Genomic DNA, 26,814 nt, shown 5'->3' with positions numbered 1-26,814 from the left:
AAAAGTCACAATTGGGGGAAACTTAAAATAAATCAGAATTGCAATTTTATTTCTCAAACTCTTTTTAACTTTAACTCGCAATTGCAAGAAATTCTGAGAAATGAGTTTGCCTCACAATTCTGACTTTAACTCGCAATTTATCATGCAATTCTGAAAAAAAAGTCAGAATTACAAGATGTAAACTCGTAATTACAAGAGAATTTTTTTTGTTAAGTGGCGGAAATGGGCTTCTATACTTTTCTGAGTGAGTCAAACTCATTTTATTAACATTTTTGTCAGAACCTCTAGTAATTTATTATTATTTTGTGTAGTTGCCTATTCCAAACCTTTAACCTCTACAGAATAGTGCAGAATAGTATTATCAGCCTTGTGGCTTTTATTAGAAGTTTCAAGCAGTCACGCTTTGTTACATTTATTCCCATTGTATGCAAAGCTACCAGGAATATCTTCTTTCTCATCCTGGGGGAGGGTGAAAGTGGACCATTCTCAGCTCTTGTGGTCTGTGTAGATACAAACCATAGCTGTATTTTCAGTAACTACACAGAGGTAGAACTTAACCTTTAGTGACTAGATGTTGTGGTCACTTGTGGTTATGCATTAAGTCAGTTTCCTTACCTAAAGCTAACGCTAAGTCTTTAAAATAAGCTTCATATTTTTGTCAGTGATAAAACAGAGAATCCATTGACGGAGATCCCACTTCTGTTTCTCTCAGACAGTTTTCTCACTGTTTCTCACTCTCCCTTTTGAGAGTTGAATTTGGTTTCTTTTGGGTGTGAGGTGGCAGTAGGAAATGAGAGGCACTTCCCTCAGGACACTGACGCTTCACTGCAGAGACATTATGCGGTTGATGGCTGGAAAATGCTTCTACAGATTTTCCCCTTAAGGTTAAAAAAAAGTATTATTATTACCATGTTGTCATGATTATTAAGTGGTCTAATGGAGGTTACTTGACCATTTTTGCTTTTTTTTTTTTAGGAAAATGTTAAATATGGCATTGAGTTGGTTATAGAACTGTACTCAACAAACATGGTCTGTTCCTTATTTTTACCTGTAGTCACTAAGAGGAGTAGTATTTTTTTTAATGCTCCTCCCTAGGAAGTTCACCACATTCACTTCTATACAAAATCAAAAATGGCTGACTTCCTGTTGACTGGAGCCTTTAACTGTGAGCTTGAAATATATTCAGCTCAATGAAAACCCTTTTCTGGGCATGCAAGTCAGGTCACCTGTATTTATAGAACACTTTATGCAATACATATTCTTAGTGATAAACAAGAATATTAAAGAATCAGTGATGCAAACATCATTAAAGGTCCACTGAAGTGCGTTATTCTGTGTTGACATAATTTCAACAGAAATGGGAAGACAGGGCATTACAAACTTTGCACTGCATAAAGCAGCAATTATACTCTTTTAATGCTGATGTTGTTAGCTTGGAACCTGGAGCGGAGCGATTATTAAATGCACAGAGCGCGGAGGGGAAATTGTTGCCGCTCCACTCCGCTCACATACTCTGGTCCCAAGTGAGAGGGTTTTTTCTGTTGCAGGGGACATTGTAAATGCCCAGAGATCCCAGCTTTTAACAGATAATGTTAATATGCTAATTTTCCTTAAAAAAAAAACCTGTCTCTGTCTGAATAAGTGAGTGTGTGAGTGAATGAGGTGATTGTTCTCAAATACTTATTCAGCACATGGGCCAGCTGCAATAAGTAGGCTGCTATTTTTATTTTTTCTGATTTTTCAAGAATACTAAATTGAAACTTTTTTTACATGGTTTAATTTTTTGTTATTAAAATTTAGGGGTGTAAATATTAATCGATTCGTATCGATGCATCGATTATGCAGCCGCCGATTCAATGCATCGATTCGTCCGCAAGAGTATCGATTAATGTGTTTATTTTGCCGCCTGTTTGTTCACTTGTCTATTTTTAGAATCCGTTCCGACCTTTCTTTTACTGTCTATGGCTCCGACGTAAGCGTACTACCTACTCCTAAGCTGCGGGTGGCGCCGCTAACCTCATTATTTTCTTCTACTTCACACGCTTTACTTTCGTTTCACAGTCCATCTATGATGTTGTTCATGTTCACAGACCTCACGTTGTTGTCTGACTTTCAAGAGCGATGATTTTAACTGATTTTGTGGAGTAGTATTCTAATTGCAGTTCATCTACTGCAGAGGATGTGTGACCATTACCTCTTAATAAGATGCAAATTGTATTTTCAAAATGTAACCAATTTTGTATAAATGAAACTTTTTAAAACAGTGAATAGGCTAATTGGCCATAGTAAACCTGCACTATAAGCATTAGCCTTTTTTTTTCTTATTACAATTTATCTGATTGCACTTTGTAGATGCAGTAACTTATATTTGCTGTTCTATTTGCAGTGCATTGAGCACAACTGCTTTAGTGTAACACATTATGTGAATAGAATACTGTTTCTGTATTCTCAATAAAAGGCAAATTATTTACAATTTTTGTTGATTTATTTGAAACTTAATAGATATCATGTAAAAATATCTAGTATTGAATCGAATCGGATCGAATCGCATCGTATCACAGGGAATTCTGAAGTATTGAAAATAATCGAATCGTTGGCTTAAGAAATTGGTATCGTATCGAATCGTCTTGAAGGCTCCGATTTACACCCCTATTAAAATTGAAGTTCCTGTTTCAAAGTGATAGATGGCTAATTTGTATGCCATTGATATGTTCAGTGTTCATATAAACTGTTTAATAAGCACTTCTGGCACTTTTTTCGAGTCTCTTCATTAGTTTTGTTTTTTCTGTAAACGATTCAATAAATACCGTACCGTTATAGTCATATCGAGGTATTACCGTACCGTGAAGTTGTGATATCGTTACATCCCTATTATATAAGTAAATTAGGAGTAATTAGCATGTGAATCCTCAGGATTCACAGAGCTCGAAATTGTGACCGTTTTGGTCGCATATGCTCCCAAAATTATATTTGGTAGCATTTGTGCGAGCACGAGAAATTGTTGTGTTGCGACTTGGTTTCATTTCTTTACAAAACTTTCGCTAGCCTAACTACTGCACAGACTGCTGTGAGCTGATACAGTGACAGCTTTGCCGTTCTCTCTTTTGATTGTGGACAATTAAAAGGTCTCCACAATCTGCTTTTGAAGAAATCTACTATATTTCGTGCTACAGCATTCTGTCAGATACAGTTCTGCCGCCTCTGTCTCAATATACTGTACAACGCGGCATACATTCACATCAGATGATAACTCAGCGGCAGAGTTCCACTCACGCAGGGGTGTAATATATATATATATATATATATATATATATATATATATATATATATATAAGACTTTCAGAATCAGCCCATTTGCTTGTAAAACATCGGCCATCAGAATCAGCCATGAAGAATCAAGATCGGCGCATTACTAAAAAGAAATTAGTGCTCCTAAATTTTTTTTGGTGCTCCTAACTTTTTGAAGTTGGGAGCACCAGTGCTACCAAGTAAAAAAGTAAATTTCGAACCCTGATTCACAAATGCATCGTAAACCTTATATTAGATAGTTAAGTGTGTATGTGTTAATGTTAAATGGGTCATCGGATGCCCATTTTCCACAAGTTCATATGATTCTTTAGGGTCTTAATGAAAAGTCTCTAATATATTTTGATTAAGAATTCTCAATAGTAGTGTAAAAAACACCTTTTGGCCTTGTCAAAATCAGCTCTGCAAAATATCAGCTCATTTTACGCATGGGCCCTTTAAATGCAAATGAGCTCTGCTCGCCCCGCCCCTCTCTGCTGAGGGATTACGAGCTGTAATGTTTACTTTTGCTGCATTTAGCCATGTTTATCGGCGAAACTTGCCAACAAGCACATTATTAAGAAAGGCAATTTGCAAAGATGCATAAAAAACCCTTATAACTCACTTCTGCTGTGGGTGAAGCTGCTTCACACGAACATAGACGCATATATAGATCGTGATCTGCGCTTTCCTTTTAAAAAACGAAAGTAACATTAATCCATTTAAAGATTAAAAAAAAAATACCACTGGGTGGACTTTTATCATTGTAGGGTGGTTGTGTACACAAACTGCCAACACACATTATAGTTCAAACAACATGGAAAAGTTAGTTTAGCATCCTATGACCCCTTTAATGTTACATTAATGTTAAATTACAGTCATTCCTAAATGCTATTTTGTTAGGAGTAAAATAGGGCTGTAACGATTCCTCAATTCTAAGTGGCGCATTTAAAAAGATAAAGTTCACAAACGCTACGATTCAATTGAATATATATATGTGCAAGGCAGATTTAAAATATGCGCTTTAATTAATTACATGCGTGTAGGTTATTTATGCGTGTCTCAGATCGGTTCTGTTCACAGTAAATGTTGCTAAACAAGAAGTATTACAATTTACATGTGTGGAGCGTCTCAAACTCTATCTCTGCATGTGATTGTGAGTTTTGGTTTATAATAATGTTTATCTGGGAACCCAACGCGTGCTATTTCATCAGGTTTGTAAGGTATATCATTTATAACCCTTCGCAAACACAGGAGAATACATCAGTACATTTCAAAATAAAAGTTAAACCCTCGTCCTGATTTTACACGTTTTGATGTTCACATATTCAACAAATAACAGTGCCTGCAGCATTTCTGTCATAAAGTAATGGCCAAAAATTAAAGATTAAGTGGACATTTGAATTAAATGTTTGTTGAGTCAATATTAATCAAAGATTAAACAAATATTGAAGTTTAAAATGCCCTCTGTAGGCATTTGTTATAATGCATAATGTACATTAGCTTTACTGTTTATAGTACATTATGTATTTGAAAAGTTTTTTCAATAAAACCATATGACTACTTGCTTTTGATACTTTATTTGAACTAATTATTATTGCCTTGTTGCTATTATATAAGTATTTAAGTCATTTTGAAGGCTATTGTTAACTTAGGTCTATGTTATTATTAAAAAAATTATTATAATTATCCAATTAGAATAGAATAATTGACAGATTACTCGATTACCAAAATAATCGATAGTGACAGCCCTAGAGTGAAACCATCTAATTATTTAATGAACCGCCAGAGCACATAAGCAGCGCGGACAGGAAGCCAAATAAGTTTAACCTCAGTATCTTAAAGATAGACTAGCTGTTTGGGCAAATTAACATTAAATATTACTACATGTAGTGTTACCAAAATTCAGGGTCATCAGATTGCCTGAAAGAAAACAAAATGCTCAGATGTTTTATAATCCATGTACAAGTGGTTGCGAGCAGGTGTAAAAAAAAAAATGTTTGTGTACCAACGTTATTATCTCAAAATGTACGTCGGAACAACTTTATGAGCAATTTACACAAAATTATTCTGCTCATGTAATTTCAGTTCAGTAAGTGTAAAGTTCAAGTATGCAAGTAGAAACTTGCATGCAAGTATGATGATTTATGTATATTTTCGGTGTTCAAGTAGGCACTGTAGACTTTCGGTGCTTGGACCATAAATTTTATTGGGTACTACAACATTATATAAACAAAACTTTAATAACACTTAATGGCAACCATGCTGGGAGCTACAGACCCACTGCCTGGTTAGTTATGTCAACAAAAATCATTCATGTATGCATTCAAAATGGTTACATTTGTACAAAAATAATTGATTGAAAATGCATTTTGGTTAAGAAAAGTATTGAAGATTTGTGTTGCTTTAGCTCATTTTAACAAAGTTATTTGAACAAGCTGCAGAATCTTTAAGTGTGATTCAGTACAACTCTCTCTCTCTCTCTCTCTCTCTCTCTCTCTCTCTCTCTCTCTCTCTCTCTCTCTCTCTCTCTGTATCATTAAGCTTTTTGTGAAGGAAGTGCATTCTCGCATGTGTCTAAACATAAACCAATGGGTACAGGTTAAATAAACTTTCACTGTTCAAATGGCGTCACACAGTGTCTGCGCTACCGGTGAGCTGCAGAGCATTTGTTTGTGTGTGTATTGAGTGAAGCTGCTGGAGCGCTGTAGTTTTGGCCCACTGCTCACACTAAAAACACTTCACTCCATAATACAACACAACAGCGCTTGTAAAAAGGTGTCCAATTAGGGCTGTGCAATTAATCGAAATTTGGTTTCGATTTTGATTTCTCCTTCAAACGATCATGAAAATGCAGTAATCGAAATTAAACGATTATTGCGCCCCATTCCGCCCCCTTTCCAGTGGTGCGCTTTTGCTCCTCCATAAAAGCCGAATTTCACATGCAAATCAGCAAAATCATGTAACGTGACTTTCATAAAACGGGACGTGCTTGATTTATTAATGTTTCTTTGATGTGTTTTTAATAGCGCGTAGGAAAATTTGCGCTGTTCTGTGTTTGCGCTCAGAGTCGGAGCAGAACACGGACTTGTAAAGTTATCTTTTAACTCAAGGTGCACCTAAATGCTCAAATACACACAAAAATATTTCAATATGAGGCGCTTGGTGATTATTCATGTGTGATCTTAAATGACCATAAACAGTTGAGAATGAAAATACGCGCGTAATAGTACAGTCGTGGCCAAAAGTTTTGAGAATTGCATAAATATTGGAAATTGGAAAAGTTGCTGCCTAAGTTTTTATAATAGCAATTTGCATATACTCCAGAATGTTATGAAGAGTGATCAGATGAATTGCATAGTCCTTCTTTGCCATGAAAATTAACTTAATCCCGAAAAAAAAATAAAAACTTTCCACTGCATTGTTAAGAAGGCTTCAGGGCGTCCAAGAAAGTCCAGCAAGCGCCAGGATCGTCTCCTAAAGAGGATTGAGCTGCGGGATCGGAGTGCCACCAGTGCAGAGCTTGCTCAGGAATGGCAGCAGGCAGGTGTGAGCGCATCTGCACGCACAGTGAGGCCAAGACTTTTGGAAGATGGCCTGGTGTCAAGAAGGGCAGCAAAGAAGCCACTTCTCTCCAAAAAAAACATCAGGGACAGATTGATCTTCTGCAAAAAGTATGACGAATGTACTGCTGAGGACTGGGGCAAAGTCATATTCTCCGATGAAGCCTCTTTCCGATTGATTGGGGCATTTGGAAAAAGGCTTGTCCGGAGAAGAAAAGGTGAGCGCTACCATCAGTCCTGTGTCATGCCAACAGTAAAGCATCCTGAGACCATTCATGTGTGGGGTTGCTTCTCATCCAAGGGAGTGGGCTCACTCACAATTTTGCCCAAAAACACAGCCATGAATAAAGAATGGTACCAAAACACCCCCCAACAGCAACTTCTTCCAACAATCCAACAACAGTTTGGTGAAGAACAATGCATTTCCCAGCACGATGGAGCACCGTGCCATAAGGCAAAAGTGATAACTAAGTGGCTCGGGGACCAAAACGTTGAAATGTTGGGTCCATGGCCTGGAAACTCCCCAGATCTTAATCCCATTGAGAACTTGTGGTCAATCCTCAAGAGGCGGGTGGACAAACAAAAACCCACTAATTCTGACAAACTCCAAGAAGTGATTATGAAAGAATGGGTTGCTATCAGTCAGGATTTGGCCCAGAAGTTGATTGAGAGCATGCCCAGTCGAATAGCAGAGGTCCTGAAAAAGAAGGGCCAACACTGCAAATACTGACTCTTTGCATAAATGTCATGTAATTGTCAATAAAAGCCTTTGAAACGTATGAAGTGCTTGTAATTATATTTCAGTACATCACAGAAACAACTGAAACAAAGATCTAAAAGCAATTTAGCAGCAAACTGTGTGAAAACTAATATTTGTGTCATTCTCAAAACTTTTGGCCACGACTGTATATTGGATCTGTGTGGTTAAGCGCAACACATAAGATTCCTTCTGCCATCTCTGTGCCAAAAATGAATAAAACTTAAAAATACAAAGACAAAAATCACTCACTGCTTTTGAATGAAGGACGTTTGTAGTTTTAATAAGAAACAAAGCATGTTTAACTATTACAGTGAAGGCGCTATTTTATTTTACAATCAAATAATTACATGTAATTTCTGTAGTATTGTTAGACTACTTTAGACTTGCATAATGTTTTATTTTCATTTGTATCTTTTTTCTCACTGTATTACTATCTTTAAATTAATCACTATTTAAAGTTTTGGACCCTGTCATAATCGTTTAAATAATCGTGATTGCAATATTGACCAAAATAATCGTGATAATGATTTTTGCCAAAATCGAGCAGCCCAATGTCAAATGCTCAGAGATCAAAAGGGATAACTAAGAAGGCCTACATCATTGTCACCTATATCACCTAATACTGCACCGATTACATTTCTAATTTCTGTTTCTGATGAATTTGATCTCTAACTGCATGCATACACACATTTGACTTCTTTTTATGCATTTTGTTAAAATTTAATAAGACACATAGGATGTTGATTCCAATTTTGCTGAAAGGTAAGCGTTGAAACTCTCTTTAATGCGCTAGTAGTTCCAGTCAGTTCAGACACAGTCACATTTACAAAGACACTCACACACAGAAAATATACAGGAACACATAACAAAACCACCAAAGTATTCTACAAAAAATTAGGAATTGCCAATTTTGATTTCATGGTGACTTGAATTATGCATGTCAATCATGCAGTGTCACAGTCCGTTTATTTGTGAGGATGACACAACACACAACACATGAGAACAGTTTATAGTCTGTGTTTTTATTAGAGGGCATGTTTCACCTTTTAATTAATTATATTATTTATTGTAGTGGAAAAATAGCATTTGAATTAATAGTCCACTATCATTTACTCACCCTCATGTAGGGCCCTATGAATTTTGTTTAATTTTTTCCTAAATTCCGTGTTTTTTTTGTTTTGTTTTTTTTTACCAAAAGGCTTGTCTAATTAATTGAAATCATGAAATTTGCATAATTTAACAAAAAAATTAATTTCTAAGGCCCTATAAAATATTTTCTTTTTTTCCCCTCAAGTTTGGTTTTATTTTTTACACTGAATTCCATGGATTTTTATTTTATTTTATTTTATGGATTCAGGGCTCCCATGGGTCATGGAATTTCTGGAATATCATGGAATTTGAAACGAATTCCATTTTTATTTTGTCCAAGTCATGAAATATCAGCGGTTTTTGTTTGTTGCTTTAAATGTTTTGTTTCCATTTATCAAAATGCAGTTTTTCTAAATGTCTTTGTATTGCTTTGTTTCACATGTTTTTCCTATTGTTATGGTTAGGTTATGCTTACGAAAGCATAAAAGTTAATAAGTTATAAGTTAATAAATTAAAAAGTTAATTTCTGAAGAAATAGTACAGAAAAATACCAAAGTGCGTTTAATGGGTAAAAGCAAAAAAAAAAGAGTGTATATGTGTGCTTTGTACTGAAAACGTCTGTAAAAAATAAATAAAGCTTGCAGTTGGATGAATCTGTTCATTATAGGTAATGGAAATTCCGATTTTGTTCAGCATTTGACATTTGGGAACCCTGTGGATTGCATTTTAATATTCATTAAATTTAAATAATCATATAATTAATCTTAATTAAATAGTTTTGTGTATTTACATTTTTGCACTAAATAAATTCAGGTTATTTTTTCTTTGTTAACAATCCTTAAATCATTTGTATTAATAAGTGTATTATTAGTAGTAGTACATTAAATAACATATTTCAGTTACAGTTTCTTCAAGTTAAACCAAACGTTTATTATAATGTGTTGCTGTGAAGGTTTCTGTTCATATATGTGACCCTGGACCACAAAACCAGTCTTAAGTCGCTGGGGTATATTTGTAGCAATAGCAAAAAATACATTGCATGGGTCAAAATTTTGGATTTTTCTTTTATGCCAAAAATCATTAGGAAATTAAGTAAAGATCATGTTCCATGAAGATTTTTTGTAAAATTCCTACTATAAATAATTCAAAATGTAATTTTTGATTAGTAATATACATTATTAAGAACCTAATTTGGACAACTTTAAACGTGATTTTCTCAGTATTTTGACTTTTTTGCACCCTCAGATTCCTGATTTTCAAATAGATGTATCTCGACCAAATATTGTCCAATCATAACAAACCATATATCAGTAGAAAGCTTATCTATTGAGCGTTCATATGATGTATATATCTCAGTTTTGTAAAATTTAACCTTATGACTAGTTTTGTGGTCCAGGGTCACATATGATGTATATGTCAAAAGAAATGATAAAATGCTGATGAAGTGACTCTAAGAGCAGTTCTGGAGATTGTGTTTTTGACTCATATATATTGAGGCAGCAGAGGCTGAAAACACAGTGAGCGCTTCAGTATGTGTGTAGTAAACGAAACACTGGACCATTCATTCACACAGAGACATAGAGACGGATTCATATTTAAGTAGTCTTTTTTGCTGCTTAATATTTACAGACATGTTTCTGTATCTCCTTTTGATTTCAGTTTACTGACCTACTTTTAATTTATCCATCCAAAATCTGCAAATTGACTTTTATTTTGGCGAAAACCCACATGAAGACCTCAGTACTACTTTTTGCTGACAGCAGCAGATTTATGAATAATTCTCATTAAGCTGTTTCAGCGCTTTGGACTTTGAACCCTGGCTAAGGAGCTTGTCCAGCGCTGTCTGAATAAATGCAATTTGTGCGTGTATTAGACAAAATAACGTTCTGTAGTTTATTAACTAATGGTTTAAGGCTATTTCGCCATTTCAGTCATCATACAGTAAGCGGCAACAACCAGCCCTTTCTGGTCTCATTGAAAACATGCGATGCCGTCTTTCTCAAACAGTTTTAAATGCTTCCACACTGCCGAGATGTTTGCTGCATTATTGCGCGCCACTATTTGATCGCGTCACGTCATTGTTCGGTATAATTTATTCAGCCTTTTCGCTTAATGAACATTCAGCGCTTCGGTGCTGAACGATCGGTTTCTGAGATCGGCCTTCAAACATCCCAGAGCGATCAATTGGAGCACCCATAACTTTATTCATTTTATTAAAAATAGCTGCACTGTGTGTTTTTGCGGTGAGCTCATAGTTCCGCACTTTTGCAAAAACTTCCATTCTAATCAATGCAACAATTATCTCTTATTCACATTCTGTCTGCATTTTATCGTTTATAAAGCAAGCAGGATGCGTGAAAGTGTGATTCAATCAGGGAGCTCATGCTGAACAAAACCATTTTGAGCAGATTTCTTCTGCTCACTGACTCATTTAAACGTCTCTTAAAAGGCCATCGTGTGCTCAAGGCTGTATTGAAAGCGACGGGAGTAAATACAAATAAATATGATGCTGTAATCAGCACTTTTTGAGATTAGGCAATCTTGGTTACGGGTACACATGGGACACTTTAAAAACAAACACTTTTAATTGAGTACCGAATTGAGTTGTATTACCGGTATACTGTATCGCAATGCCAGTATTTTGGTCATTTTGACAACACTAGTCAAATCTATAATTGCTAAGGTTACTAGAGACATGTAAAAATGGAAACTAGGTCTGTTTGTTTTTGCTCTCTGTATTATGGCCTTGGATTTTGGCCTGTTTTTAGAAACTCTTCTCAGTCTTCATGTTTTCCTTCTGACATGCTCTGCCTTTTCTGTTCCTTTTTTCAGACTTTAAATGACGTCTCAATGGCTCCTGAAGGGTGTTAATTAGAAATAAGGTCTTCTTCACTTTCTGACTGTGGTCTTGGCTGTTTTTTCCTCCACTTTGTTGGGAGCTTGTTTGGCCACATTCTTAAAATAGCTCTCTGACGTGTACAGTCCTGCTGCGGAATGCGACTGTGGCCGTCCAGAATTCTCTGTGGCAGGATGTTATGCAAACATACATTACTGAATGGGGAGGTTTGTTATTATCGCAGAGTTCGTACAGAGTTTGGAAAATAATTGATTTTAACGGTTACATTTTCAAAATTGAAAATGCGTTTACATTTGAATGATTTTTGATTTTGTTTCTCACGTCTAGTGAAAAGAAAAAATATTTTATTAACAAAAAATAACCTTCATCAAAAATCAAATGGTAGATCCCCTGCATTTTGCGAATCTCATTGCATTATCATGCAAGCACATGCATCTCTAAAAAATTTCTTAAATAATGTTTTCCTGATAAAATTTCTTAAAAAGGTCTTAATGTCTTAAATTCAGATTTGATGGGTGTTACATATTTTAGGTCACATTACCGCAAAATTATTTTCAGTCTGACGGACCTAATGACTGTTTATAATCAGATTTTGTTCTGTACAGTTTAGTACTATTTCACTAACGAAAGCAACAATCGGTGGTGTTTTGCTACTAAATGATGCAGAGTTTTGAACAAATCAGTTGAATAAATGATTCAATGACTCACTCATTAAGGAACTTACCACCTACTGGTATGTTTAAAAGTATGCATCCCCACAACAATTTCTTATTTGTATCTTATTTAATCTGACTGGTAACAGCCCTATAGAATTTATTAATAAATTTACAAATAATTTGACATGAAAGGTGATGCATACATTTCAAAAGTAAAAACAAAATGGGCCTTTATAAAGGTAAAAAAAAATGCAGATTTAAGTATGTAAAAGCTGATGAAAAATTGCTTCAGAAAAAAATTGTTTAGACCACCAAAAATCTTGTTGATGTGGTACTTTAGTGGGGATATTTTGTTTTCTTTTTACATTTGAAATTAGTTTTCTTTAAATTAAAAACAATAAATATTACATTTGTGTATGTAATATAATGTGTATTTCCATTACCGGTTTAGGTCTTAAATTTCACATAAGGTGGTATTAAAAAGGTCTTAAGTCTTAAATTTCACTTGTTTACATCTGTAGAAACACGTGATACTTTTTAAAAAAATCGCATCTGCACGTCCTGTTTTTATCAGCAGTTTAAATGAAGTGTTGAATTGTTCATGTCACTGTTTTAATGACGGCTAATAAGAGAAGCTTCATAAACTATTGTGGTGTCAAGAAGGAACAACATTAAATCTAAGGCTTAGAATGCACAAAAAAGAGGGATTGCACAATTAGACAAAATAAAACCGAAATCACAATATGGCTTTAGTGTGATTATCAAATGTATTTAATTAAATAAATATATGCACTGTATGTTTTGGAGTGAAGCACGGCACTGTGTTGTGGCAGTTTGAAAATGAAGAAATTAAGCCATAAATAGTGTATGTTTGAATATTATTTTATTTATTTGTTTTTATTTAGTAATTTTTAATTTTATTTTACTAACTTAATAGTAGGATCATTCCGTGTCAACTCAACCAGAGGTCCCTGCCTCAAATGTTTGATTTAGCTAATATTTTTGGTGAAGGAAGATAGACATATATAGTGATGAAAACCAAAATATTAAATGTCATGGATGAGCCACATGGGGCCTTAAAATAAAGATTCTAAATGAAAGGTTTATTAAGAACTAGAATCTAAAATCGTTTTAAAAATGGCTTTAATCCTTCTTGAGTTAAATTAATATTTATGGCACTTAGACAGGCATGTTCAATGCAGTTGTTTTGACGGAAGGAACTGAGATACATTTCTAGTTTCAAATATTTTTTGTTCCTCAGATATTTCTCTTTAAAAGAAAATAAGATTTTCACATTTGGTTTTTGACCATTGAAAATGTGTACATTTTAACAATTAACTCTGCAGCCATCTCGAGAACCAAAGAAAGCAAAGTTTGTTAAGACAATATCTAAAAGGCCATTAAGATATCTTTAATACTTCTTGAGATACAGGCATGCAGACTTTGGGGAGAAAAATTTAAAAAGTGCTGTTTCCCAATTTTTGAATGCTCAACATTGGCACATAATTGGCAAAAGCTTGCTAAAGTCAACAGATTTTACTAACAGACCTACTAATCTCTGTGTAAAAATAACATTATGTTGCTGCCATCTTTCTGGAGTCGTTTTTACCCCCTTGTAATTTGGCTCTAAATCTCAGATGAAAATCGCCGTTTTGACCCCCCTCTACAAAATAGTGGATTACTCAGAAAATATTCATCCATGATATTTAATATTTTGGCTTTCGTCACTATACATGTTTATCTTTCTTCAGAAAAAATATTAGCAAAATCAAGAAGTTTTTTTTTTAAATTCGGTTGATTTGAAATGGAATGACACAGTAATAAAAGGTTATTCTTTATTATTATTTTGTTGTATCTGAATAGCTTTATAAATATATAATTGCAAAATTTTGGTCAAATTGTTTAGCCCTACAAACAAGCACAGCAACCTAGAATTCAATTTTTTTTTTTTTTTTTTTTTTTTTTTTACAGAAAATCACTACATTGATGTTTCTGCTTTCAGCGTTTACCAGCCAGAGTTAATTTTATTACAATGATTTCTGAAGGTTAATGTGACACTGGAGTAATGATGCTAAAAATCTGATTCTGAAGGAAGTTTAAATTGTAATAATATTTAACAGTCTTACTGTTTATACTGTATTTTTGGAATAAATAAAAGCAGCATTAGTGAGTAGAAAAGGTTTCTTTCAAAAAACAGAATCATAATGATCAGACTTTTGACTGGTAGTGTATAAACGCCCATGGTTAAGAAACTGCAGACCGATCTAACCAGGTTAGCAGTGGCATAAGTGACATCAACAGGCTTAATCTTAATCTAATGTAATCCTGGATGTCTAAGTCAAGCGTGCCGTGTGGTCAGCCTCAATTCAGACCAACCTGACTCAGGCTTCAGCATTATTTTAAATATGTTCCTTCAGGTTCATTTACAATGTTAGTGAAGTCACTAGTGATTGGTTTGTCTTTTACAAAGCAAGTGACACACTCATTGTCAGCTTGTGCATTGTTGAAACAATGATAAACCAGGAAAGAGAAGTCAGTTTGCTTCTCCCACACTGACAGGCAGCTTTCTGTTCACGTGCACATTTCAGTTCTTTCTTTTTAATACAATTGCATTTGCAATTGATCACAAATCTGTTTTTGCTGTGGCACTGTTTTCACTATTATGTGAAAAATAATCGATAAGGCGATAAGGCAAAAATAATTTTTTTTTTTTTTTTTTTTTTCAAAAATATCATGATTTTATCAAGATTCTTTGTCATGTTGGTTTTACTATTTGTGACCCTGGACCACAAAACCAGTCATAAGGTTAAATTTGACAAAACTGAGATACATCTATTTGAAATCAGAAATCTGAGGGTGCAAAAAAATCAAAAAGACTGAGAAAATCACCTTTAAAGTTGTCCAAATTAGGTTCTTAACAATGCATATTACAAATCAAAAATTACATTTTGATATGTTTACAGTAGGAATTTTACAAAAAATCTTTATGGAACATGAACTTTACTTAATTTCTTAATGATTTTTGGCATAAAAGAAAAATCAAAAATTTTGACCCATGCAATGTATTTTTGGCTATTGCTACAAATATACCCCAGCGACTTAAGACTGGTTTTGTGGTCCAGGGTCACATTTTGCAAGTTGTCTGAGCAGCACAGCCAAACTAATTTCCCTAGTTTAAAACCAAAGCCTTACAAGGTAACAAAATATAAAATAAAAAGAATGGCAAATGTTTAGGCTAAATTGGGCGAATATGAAAATATTTGTCATTTTTTTCATCTTTGTTAAGAATTGTGTTACAAATACCCATAATATACAAATAAAACAAACTTTATTTTTGATGTACCAGGGCTCTAGACTAACTTTTTGCACTGGTTGCACTGGTGCGCCCAACACGAAAGTTAGGTGCACCCAAATTTTCGACCGAATCGCATTTAACACCTCAGTTTTACAAGTTCCCTTTTTTTTAAACACTGTCCATATAGGCAACATTGACTTGTAAATGATTAACTAACAATCTGGTCAACATAAAGTTCTTTATTTCAAGCACAATTTTACAAGAACCAAACACTGAGCTGAAATTTAAACTTAAAATTTCTCTGGCTCTGGCTTGACTGACTCGATCGTATGTGGCTCGTTGTCTAATGCCGTCTCCGGACCAGGGCTTGACATAACCTGGGTGGTTGATGGCTCCGTGTCAGAGCGTTAGGAGCACTTAAAAAATTTAGGAGCACAGTCAAAATTTCAGGAGCACATTTTAAACAATAATCAAAAAATCTGGTAAAAAAATTAGCCTTCCCATTACGAGGTGATATTTGATTCCTTAAAGTGATTTACAGGTGATTTTATTTTTGTTTTTACCTTTTCATGTTTAATGAGGCTCAGAGGTGGCATCAGTGCAATCAAATTCAGAAATTCGTGTTGAGATTAATGTTTTAAATATAAAATTTTAAATACAGAAAAATTAAATGGTTTAAATAACTGAAAAGATCTGCCAGCAGGTGGCGTCAAGACACTGATTTAATTACTTAATCATATCATTCATTTGATTCGTTCGAAAGGCTGGTTCATTTAGAATAAAGCAAGTGTCTGTCTTTATAAATGGGAAATTAAATAATTTCACTAGATTTGTTTAAAAACGCACATTCATTCATAAACGAAACGCCGCTGTGTTTGAATGGAGATGCACAGTGGTTCAGTTGTGACTCGTTTCAGACTAATTTTGACGACGAAATAGAGCAAAATAAGGCAATTGTGTTATAATCAAACAATTTAAGTCACTTAATATTTACTTCTTGTTTATTGAACTGTTGTATTAAATCAATATCTCATTTACAAACTCCCTTATTAAAAAATGATTAAAGCTGTCACTCATCTTAGTTTGCAATCAACGTTACTCCATACTGCACAAGCAATCTCTTATTTACGCTCTCTTTACACTTTGTTTATGAAAGGATTCGTGAGAAATGTCTGAGATACGTTACTCAACGTTGCAAAAACACGTAGAAACCATTGAAGCTCCCCTGAGCGCAAACACAAATATGCTGATCGGGTCAGTCTCACATGGTGCTCCTAAGTATTTTTTCATTGTTGCATGTAGTCGTTTTTTTTTGTCGCCCTCGAACGGCTGGTTGCACTAGTGCAAACTTCTTTTTTTTTTTAGTCGCACCATTGAGAGGTCAGGTTGTTGTATTTAATAGAGGTTTGGGGCACCATCTGAGTAATTTTTTGGTGAATTGTCCCTTTAATGACAATCAGCAGCATGTGTAGTTCTGTCACTTTAAGAGCTGCATGCATCTAAGCTGTTTACTTTCACTTAAGACATAACCAACTGCGTTTATATCAGTGTTGTTTTTGACAACCATCTTAGATTTAGTCTTAGTCTTAGTCTTTTGGACTAAAATGGTTATTAGTTTTAGGCAAATTTTAGTCACTTCTATATGTGATAGTTTTAGTCCAATTTTAGTCGACGAAAAGTCAAAAAGGTTTTAGTCAAAAAAAGGGGAAAAAGTAGTCTTTTAACAAATTAATGTAGGTCAGTAAGTATTTTGCTGTTGGGTAGTGTCACTTATAAGTAGAGGTCGACCGATGTATCGGTTTTGCCGATTAATCGGCACCGATAGTTGATTGGCTGAACTATCGGTTATCGGCAAAAATCCATGCCGATAGTTTTTCCGGATTGCGTTCTTTGCTGAAGCGGCTCACGCTCCGCTGTCATAGAGTATGAGAGGTTAAGTCAGATTGTTACCATATATTTGCATTGATTTATATCCAGTTGGTCATATTGGTAGCCAGCAAAATTGCAGATTTAAAGACTTGATGTGAGAAAGCAAACCGTGTTCATTCAGCCTACAGAATCCTGCTGCGCCACAGCGCGCCATTCACCGTTTTACATTACATATCTGTCCCAAATTGTTGTTAATGTTTATAAAGGCTTGACCCTGCTGGAAGATTGTGCATTTAAGTTATAAATTCGTATTTCTGTAGCTCTAATAAAGTCTGTATGCTTCATATAGAGCTATAATTTATGTTTTAGCCTTTTCTTCAGGCCGCGGAAGCATGGTAGGTTTGCTTCTTGTTACGCACTTTATTTCACAATGCAATTTTCCTTGTTCTTACTTGATTTTAATAACTGACCAACAAAAATATGTATTCAAAATTAAGATAAAAATTATACAAAACGAAATTCGTTTAAAAAGGGATTTTCCACAAATAAAAAGGTGGAAGTGGTCAACAATTGTGTCTGACCCTCTCCAATTCTCCCGGTGTATTGCCGTCTAATTCATACCACGTCCTTTATGACATTTACAAATTACACACACTTCTTTCGTAATTAACAGATTAAACTGAAACAAAACACAAACAAATAATATTTAAACATAAATATAAAACAGATAACACATTTTCTTAAATGGCTACAACAATATAGATCGTACTTTCTCTTTCCGTTTGATCTGTTGTTTAAACTAATCTTTGCAGCTTTTTTGATCATTCTTGAAGTAAACATTTGCCCATTTGGTGATTAAATAAACTGTTTTAGATTTCTGCTTGAACTACACGACGCATCCTGTGTGTGTTAGATACCTGCGAGTTGTCCGCGCAACGCAGCGCTGCATCCAATGCATCACAACCCTCTCTTCAAGGAGCTTGTGGTTTTCCCCGCATATGGCACGCGTGAGCGCCTGAAATGCGGCTGGCTTCATTGCACAGAATTTGCACTGTGAGACTCGTGTGCATTGCTTGACAGTGCGTGCTTCCACCCGCAGTTTTTTACTTTACATGTGCCTTCATTTCTGCCGTTTGTAATGCAGTATATTAGATGCACAAAACTCGCGCACTGACAGACTTTCACTTGCAATTTGTGTTTGTTCGTCCTAAAAAGCTTGATTGCAGATGCGGTTAAATGCACTTGCCATTTCGAATACTTTTATACGAAACTGATGTACATACAGTCAGTTATGTTTTCAGAGCAGGGCATCTGATGTATCGAAATAGATCTGTGCATTCGTTTGAATGCAGCCTGTTAAAGCGGCCACTGTCAATGATCTCATCAGTAATAATCAAACGAATGGAAAAAATAACTACTGTCTGTTAACTTTTGGATACTTAAAGAACACTTATTTTAAATAAGTAATTGGTTTAAAAGTAGCCTGCTTATATAATAAAAAAATAAAGTAAATTTTGCTCAAAATAAATTATATAAAATGTATATGAAAATGTAGCCATGTGCAGTAATATTGAAAACTGAGAATGTGATGCATGGTTATATTTAGTTGTTATTGAAAATCGTAATTAAATTGAATCTTAATTTTAATAAGGGAGTACTAACATACAGAGATTCCAAATATAAACAAAAAGCATAGAAACTGCAATTTTAAATATTGTTAAAATGTAAAGATTCCCACCCCTACTGTTAATATGAAATAACACTTTACAATGAGCCCATTTGTAACATCAACTAAGATTGATGAAAGCTGTAGAATAGAAGTGTTGTTCCTTGTTAGGGTGTTATTTTGTTAACATTAATGAACTATGAAATAACTTTAATGATCAATATATAATTAAAATTAATATTTTTATTAATTTACAAAGTATGGTTTATTACTTTTTTAAAACTAGCAGAGCAGTATTTTAGTTGCCGTTCAGTATCTATTTTCAAAAACTATCGGTTAATTAATCGGTATCGGCCAGTGTGGTCCAACCTAGCTATCGGTAAAAACCAATATCGGTCGACCTCTACTTATAAGTTCTGAAAATAGCAGATCTATAGTTCAACACAATGTGAAAATCGACTATTTAACGGATCGACTATTTTTTACCAATAATTACAATAATGAAGGAATGTTTTAAAACATAAAAGACAAACAAGGATGGAATGCTAAAACGGCTTGCCATACTAGTATGGCAAAGAGCATTCAATGCTGAAACGGCTTGCCATAGCGGCAGGTACTTTTTTCGGTTTTAATTGGCATGCACAATAAGCAGAAATGTCATGCATTTTAAACGTCTGACGGACCACCCACTAACATTTTCGTCTATTCTCGTCTCGTCAACGAAAACTCACACACGTCTCATGTTTTAGTCATCAACGAGCCATTTTTATCTCGTCATCGTCTCGTTTTCGTCATGGAAAAAAGTGGCGTCAACGAAATGATTTCGTCATCGTCATCGTTGACGAAAACAACACTGGTTTATATGTAATCCTTGTGTGTTTTTGACAGTTTTAGCGAACCAGACACGAAAAATATCTTAGTCCAGTAACCAGGCACAGTTTGACAGGCTTTTAGCACGCAGTCGAAATAAAGTTGTTTAACCGACAAGGCTATAAAACATATACAAATAATGAAGTTTTGTGATTGCGAATAAATGCATTGTCTCGTTAAGCCTATATTAAGAAGGAGGCATGCTGTAGCATGATACTATGATATTTTTTCAAAAGCAGATTTTGGAGACATTATAATCGTTCACTATCAAAAATCGTCTTATATATTTGAAGCATTTCATTGTGAAGCTCCAACTTAAAGTGATCTTTTGATCTTTAATACTTTAAGTGGTTGTGCTTTGAACATGATGAATTAGAGTTTTGAATATGCTTACAATATGCTATGCTTTGGTATGTTCAGTATCTACCCTGGATTTTATGAGATGACTCTGCAAATTCATTCATTTTAGTTTGGATGCTTGCTGTGAAGTTGTACATTTCTGGCTGATCCTGCAAGAATATTGTTTCATAGTGTGTAAAAATGATGACTAATGATCAGAAGACGCAGATTTCACGTTTCATTGAAGTAATACTTCTGTTTTTTTCTTATTTTCCAGGACAGTTTGGATGCTCTGGTTTATGACCTTGATTTTCCAGCCCTGAGGAAAAACAAAAGCATCGATAACTTCTTGAATAGATGTAAGTATTTTGTCTGGAGCTCGTCGTCCATAGATTTTCAAAGTGATTGCTGTGAATGGGAATTGGTTTTGGGTCAGTACTTCCAGTCAGACACTATTTTGTTTGTCCAAGTATTCAGTTAACAAAAGGGCTTTCGGCACTGCGTGGTGGAGATGCACGTCATATTCTCTCTCAATGGAATGATTTTCACACAGTGCAGATTTTATTACTCTAAGTAGTAAACTGTTTATGCTGTGCTATTAACTCTGCTGTTACTATTAGAAGGGAACTGGCTGATAATAAAACATGCTAAATTTACCATAGACTCAAACTGAAGTAGGGAGTATTCTAGATCCTAAACCATTTCTGGGATCTGGAGTAATAGAGAATTGGGAGGGTTTTTTGGACTCGGGCCAACTCGCCGGAAAAACATAGCTACTACAATGAACCCTTTTGACATTTCCAATTTGGAATGTGGAAGTAACCATACAAGGGTCACCGTCCATAGAGAAAAATGGAAGACCATAAGAAATAATTTTTGCATTCCCATTTGCTCCAACTGCAAAAGGAAAGACTAATTGCAATATTATTGCAATTTAAAATAGTGCTTTTCTATTTTAATATGCTTTAACATAGAATTTATTCCTGTGATGCAAAGCTTTCAGCATTTAAGAGAGAGAGCATTTAATTTATTTTTTCTTCCTTGCTTTGCAGTTTGCAAGTGTGAGGGCATTAAAAGAGTAAGCAAACAATCTTAGAGTTGTTACATTTGATTTTTGTGAATCAGTAAATCAAAATGTCTGTGTCCAATATTTTTTTAAAAAACAGCAATTTAGGAAACATACCTTTTTATATACTAAAAATGAATGTTAAAAAGGTGTTATTGAATTTAAGTAATTTTAAGTAATTTCATTCATCTTGATTATGAAAGTACATTACATTCAAAGCATTTTTCAAACTGCAAATTTAAACATTAAAAATATACTCTATAAAGTCAATTTTAAACTAACTAAATGATTAAAAAACAGAGTAAATTGTCATTAATAATGCTAGTGCTTTCAGTATCCAAGTTTGCTTTAAGTATCCCAAAGGTTTCCAGAAAGAGAAGTGAGCAGTATTTTTCCCTAGACAGCAGCAGGTCAAGGTTTCATGCACATGCATAGATCTATTTTGACTTAGGAGATATTTTCTCCCGTCTGTTTACACTCCATAACTAATTGTTTACATGAATTTTGCAAATGCATTTAATCGCAGTCACGCACAGCTGCACACACGTGCAACCCTGCAGATGCCCTGTTCACTTTAACTTTTGATCTAATCTTTAAAAAAGAATCATGATGCATCTGTCAATCAATTTTGTTAGGCTTGTGCAAACGATGGTTCCTCTGACTGATTTGCTGCTTGGCATCAGTGTAGTTCTCCATGACATGCAACTGTTTTCTTTCCCCCGAAATGTTTTGCTTACTGTCCAGCATGGCAAATATCCATAAATCCTTCTCTAATGTTTCTGCGGATAGTGTGGGATTTCTTCTATCCCTTCTCATAACTACGAATCACTTCAGATGCTGGCTTCTCTTTACCAAATGAATATGATCCAAATAATATTGTTTCTCTGCTGTATTTATAAATCTGTTGCACTCGGTTGCCCTTTGGCAGTCTGTTCATACTTGCGACAAGCGTGACTCATTTAAGTAAGAAAAGAAACCCTGTTGCTCAGCAAAGACCAAATCTAATTGAATGTTATCTGTTCCTTAGGGAAACAGAGCTGTATGTCAACCATATTCTGCTGCTGTGTGAACATGCCCCAATAGATTTTTAACAATTTATATACACTATGGGTAATATTTTGCATATGCTTTTGTTTCTAGATAAGGACACAATCAGCAAAATTCGGGAGCTGCGTATGAAAGCAGAGGACTATGAAGTGGTAAAGGTCATAGGACGAGGGGCATTTGGAGAAGTGCAGCTGGTAAGCGTATTGAGGATTGTCATAATTCATGCTGCTGTTACTTCCACTTTTGTAATATGTACCATCACCTAGATTTTTTTTAGTCACACTTTAGTGTGGGAACCAATTCTTACTATTAACTGACTCATTTTAACATCCGTGAAGCTCCTGATTTGTTGCTTATTAATAGTTATTAAGGTTATGTTTAGGGATGGGGTGGATTAAAGCATCTAAAATATAGTCATGCAGAATGAGGCATTTATACGTGCTTTATAAGTACTAATAAAGAGCAATTATACTAGTAATATGCATGCTAATAAGCAACTAGTTAATAAGTTTTGCTTATGATGTGCATTTTTTTTAAAATAGCAATATAATAGATGCGTAGCTAAAACTACGTTACACTGGACACTGAGGGACGCTATTACCAAAACATTATTATTTATGTAGCTTTGATATTTGCCCACTATTTTTATCTTAAAACATGTCACAGTGCAAAACTAGTCAGCAAAAGTAGAATGGGTATATTTGTACCAATGGCCAATAAAACATTGTATAGGTCAAAATGATCTTTTTTTTATGCCAAAAATCATTAGGATATTAAGTAAAGATCATGTTTCATGAAGGTATTCCTATCGTAAATATATCAAAACTTAATTTTTGATTAGTAATATGCATTGCTAAGAAATTAATTTAGACAACTTTAAAGGCGATTTTCTCAATATTTAGATTTTTTTGCACCCTCAGATTTTCAAATACCTGTATCTTGACCAAATATTGCCCTATCCTAACAAACCATACATGAATGGAAAGCTTATTTATTCTGCTTCCAGATGTATAATGATGATGTATAAATCTCAATTTAAAAAACTGACCCTTTTGGCTGGTTTTGTGGTCTAGTGTCACATTTGTTCATTTCTGTCAGGAGTGCAAAATCATTTGGTAGTTAATGATATTTTAAATAGAGCAATAAGATGCGTGCGTATTTAGTCACATATGCTTGGGTTTATTTGTGACAGGGCTTTACTAGACTTTACTAGACTAGATGAATAAATCATTAAAAACAATATACGCTATTGTCAGTAAAAAAAAAAACATTTGTTTCTTTCCTTGACTTACATTGCTAGAAGAGATTTTTATTTTGAATAAATTCTGCTCTTTTTAATTTTTTAGTTATCAAAGAAGCCACAAAAAAGTATCAGAGGTTCCAAAAAAAAAATTTAAGCAGCACAACTGTTTCCAACACTAATAATAATCAGCATATTAAAATGATTTCTGAACTATCGTGTGACACTGAAGACTGGAGTAATGACTGATGAAAATTAAGAAAAGTAGTGGTTTTCTATTGTAATATACTTTAAAATAGAATTTATTCCTGTGGTGCAAAGCTGAATTTTCAGCAAAAAATCTTCAAAAATCAGTCTGATATACTGATTTATTATAAAATAGAAATCTTTTGTAATAATATACACTACCTTTAGTAAACCTTTTCCTCCTTTGTTTCTTTCTTTGAAAGAAATTAATACCGCAAGAATGTGTTAAACTGATAAAGAGTGATAGTAAAGACTTACATTGTTAAAAGAGATTTCTACTTTGAATAAATGCTGCTCTTTTTAACCTTTTATTCAAACAATCCAGAAAAAAATCTAATGAAAATTAAGAAATACATTTTTTTTAAATTGCAATAATATTTCATAATATTACTTTTTGCTTCCTGTGTTTTTGATCAAATAAATGAAACTGATAAGCACATAAGACTTATTCAGAAACATTAAAAATATTTCTTTAGACGAATCATCATTTCTATTCAGTTTCTACTAGATTATGCGCAGCCTGTCTTAGTGTGCCAACATACAGTAGTAGTATATCCTATACTGTTTACTTTATTTCAGTGTCATAGTTCAGTGACGGTAAAGTAAATAACAAGCCCTGTTCATGTTTCCTCTCTCTGTGTTCGGTAGGTGAGGCACAAAGCCACAAGGAAAGTGTACGCCATGAAGCTGCTCAGCAAGTTTGAGATGATCAAGAGGTCGGACTCTGCTTTCTTCTGGGAAGAGAGGGATATCATGGCCTTCGCCAACAGTAACTGGGTAGTACAGGTATGAATCAACTTACTCTCATTCCTTCTAAAGCTTTACAGCTACAGCCACCAAACTCAGCTCAGACCTTCAGACTGTCCTTAAAGGATTAGTTCACTTCCAAATTAAAAATTTACAGATAATGTACTCACCCCCCTTGTCATCCGAGATGTTCTTTTTTGCTTCAGTCGTAAAGAAATTATGTGTTTTGATAAACATTTCAGGATTTCTCTCCATATAGTGGACTTCTATGGTGCCCCCGAGTTTGAACTTCCAAAATACAGTTTAAATGCAGCTTCAAAGGGCTGTAAGCGATCCCAGCCGAGGAAGAAGGGTCTGATCTAGCAAAACGATTGGTTATTTTCTAAACAAATCGATAATTTATATACTTTTTAACCTCAAATGTTCGTCTCGTCTCGTCTCTGCGATGCAGAGTTAGGGTATGTTGAAAAAGTCCCATCTTCTTCCCCACCTTCAAAATCATCCTACGTCGCTGCAGAAGTACCGACCCAGTGTTTACAAAGTGAACATGCACAGAAGATCAAACGCCCTTTACGAAAAAAGGTAAAACAGCAACTATTTTGAAGACATATCCTAACTGCATTGCACATTGCAGAGACGATACAAGACGAGTATTTGAGGTTTAAAAAGTAGTGCTGTTCAAATTTTGGCAAAAATCATAATCACGATTATTTTGGTCAATATTGTAATCATGATTATTTAACATGATTATGTCCAGGTCCCAAACGCTATATGTGACCCTGGACCACAAAACTAGTCTTAAGTCGCTGGGGTATATGTGTAGCAATAGCCAAAAATATGTGGTATGGGTCAAAATTATTGATTTTTCTTTTATGCCAAAAATCATTAGGAAATTAAGTAAAGATCATGTTCCATGAAGATTTTTTGTAAAATTCCTACTGTAAATATATCAAAATGTAATTTTTGATTAGTAATATGCATTGTTAAGAACTTAATTTGGACAACTTTAAAGGTGATTTTCTCTGTATTTGGATTTTTTTGCACCCTCAGGTTTTAGATTTTCAAATAGATGTATCTCGGCCAAATATTGTCCTATCCTAACAAACCATACATCAATAGAAAGCTTATTTATTGATATATGGTATACATCTCAGTTTTGTAAAATTTAACCTTATGACTGGTTTTGTGGTCCAGGGTCACATATTAGTAATTAATTTAAAGATAGCAATACAGCAGAAAAGATACAAATAAAATAAAATAAAAAATACTGAATACTTTTATGCAAGTCTAAAGTAGTCTAACAGCCTACTACAGAAATTGAATGGAATTATTTGAATGTAAAATAAAACAGCGTCTTCAGTGTATTACTTAAACATGCTTTGTTTCTTATTAAAACTACAAAAGTCCTTCATTCAAGAGCAGTGAGTGATTTTTCTCTTTGTATTTTTACGTTTTATTAATATTAAGCACAGAGACGGAAGAAGGAATATTATTTGTTGTCGCTTTAAGAGCCACACGGATCCAATATACTGTTACACACGTATTTTTATTCTCAACGGTTTATGATCATTTAAGACATAACTGACAAGGGTTTACATGAATAATCACCAAGCGCCTCCTTTTGAAATATTGTTGCGTGTATTTGACCGTTTAGGTGCGCACCTTGAGCTAAAAGATACTTTTACATGTTCGTGTTCTGCTCCGTCTCTGAGCGCATACACAGAACAGCACAAGCTATTAAAACCACCAAATCAAAGAAACATTAACAAATCAAGCACGTCCCGTTTTACGAAAGTCACGTTACATGATTTTGCTGATTTGCATGTGAAATTAGGCTTTTATGGAGAATCAAAAGCGTACTGGTAAGGGGGCGGAATGGGGCACAATAATCCTTTTTGCTTCAAAAATAACCGATCGTTTCGCTAGATAAGACCATTCTTTCTTGGCTAGGATCGTTTAGAGCCCTTTGAAGCTGTGTTTCAGCTACATTTTCGAAGTTCAAACTCGGGGACACCATAGAAATCCACTTTATAGAGAGAAATCCTAAAATGTTTTATTCTCGAAAAAACTATTTCTTTACGACTGAAGACAGAAAGACATGAACATCTTGGATGACAAGGGGGTGAGTACATTATCTGTACATTTTTGTTCTGGAAGTGAACTAATCCTTCGAGGCTGGATTGCACTACTTTTCAGGTTAGAAACTAAAGGCATAAAAA

At 34.4% G+C, this 26,814-nt stretch overlaps 1 protein-coding gene across 1 annotated transcript in view; it reads left to right on the top strand.

Annotated features, from left to right (window-relative positions):
• Positions 1-26,814, top strand: part of rock1 (Rho-associated, coiled-coil containing protein kinase 1) — an 88,524-nt gene that overhangs the window by 16,272 nt on the left and 45,438 nt on the right. The window contains exons 2-4 of the mRNA XM_073848328.1: positions 20,527-20,608; positions 22,456-22,556; positions 24,497-24,634. Coding sequence (XP_073704429.1) covers positions 20,527-20,608; positions 22,456-22,556; positions 24,497-24,634 — 321 coding nt within the window. The remainder of the gene's footprint in view (positions 1-20,526; positions 20,609-22,455; positions 22,557-24,496; positions 24,635-26,814) is intronic.

The sequence above is a fragment of the Garra rufa genome, chromosome 10 (genome assembly GCF_049309525.1).
Source record: "Garra rufa chromosome 10, GarRuf1.0, whole genome shotgun sequence".
Classification (NCBI taxonomy): Eukaryota; Metazoa; Chordata; class Actinopteri; order Cypriniformes; family Cyprinidae; genus Garra; species Garra rufa.
The sequence above is the reverse complement of the archived record's forward strand: the minus strand, read 5'-3'. Positions and strand labels throughout refer to the sequence as shown.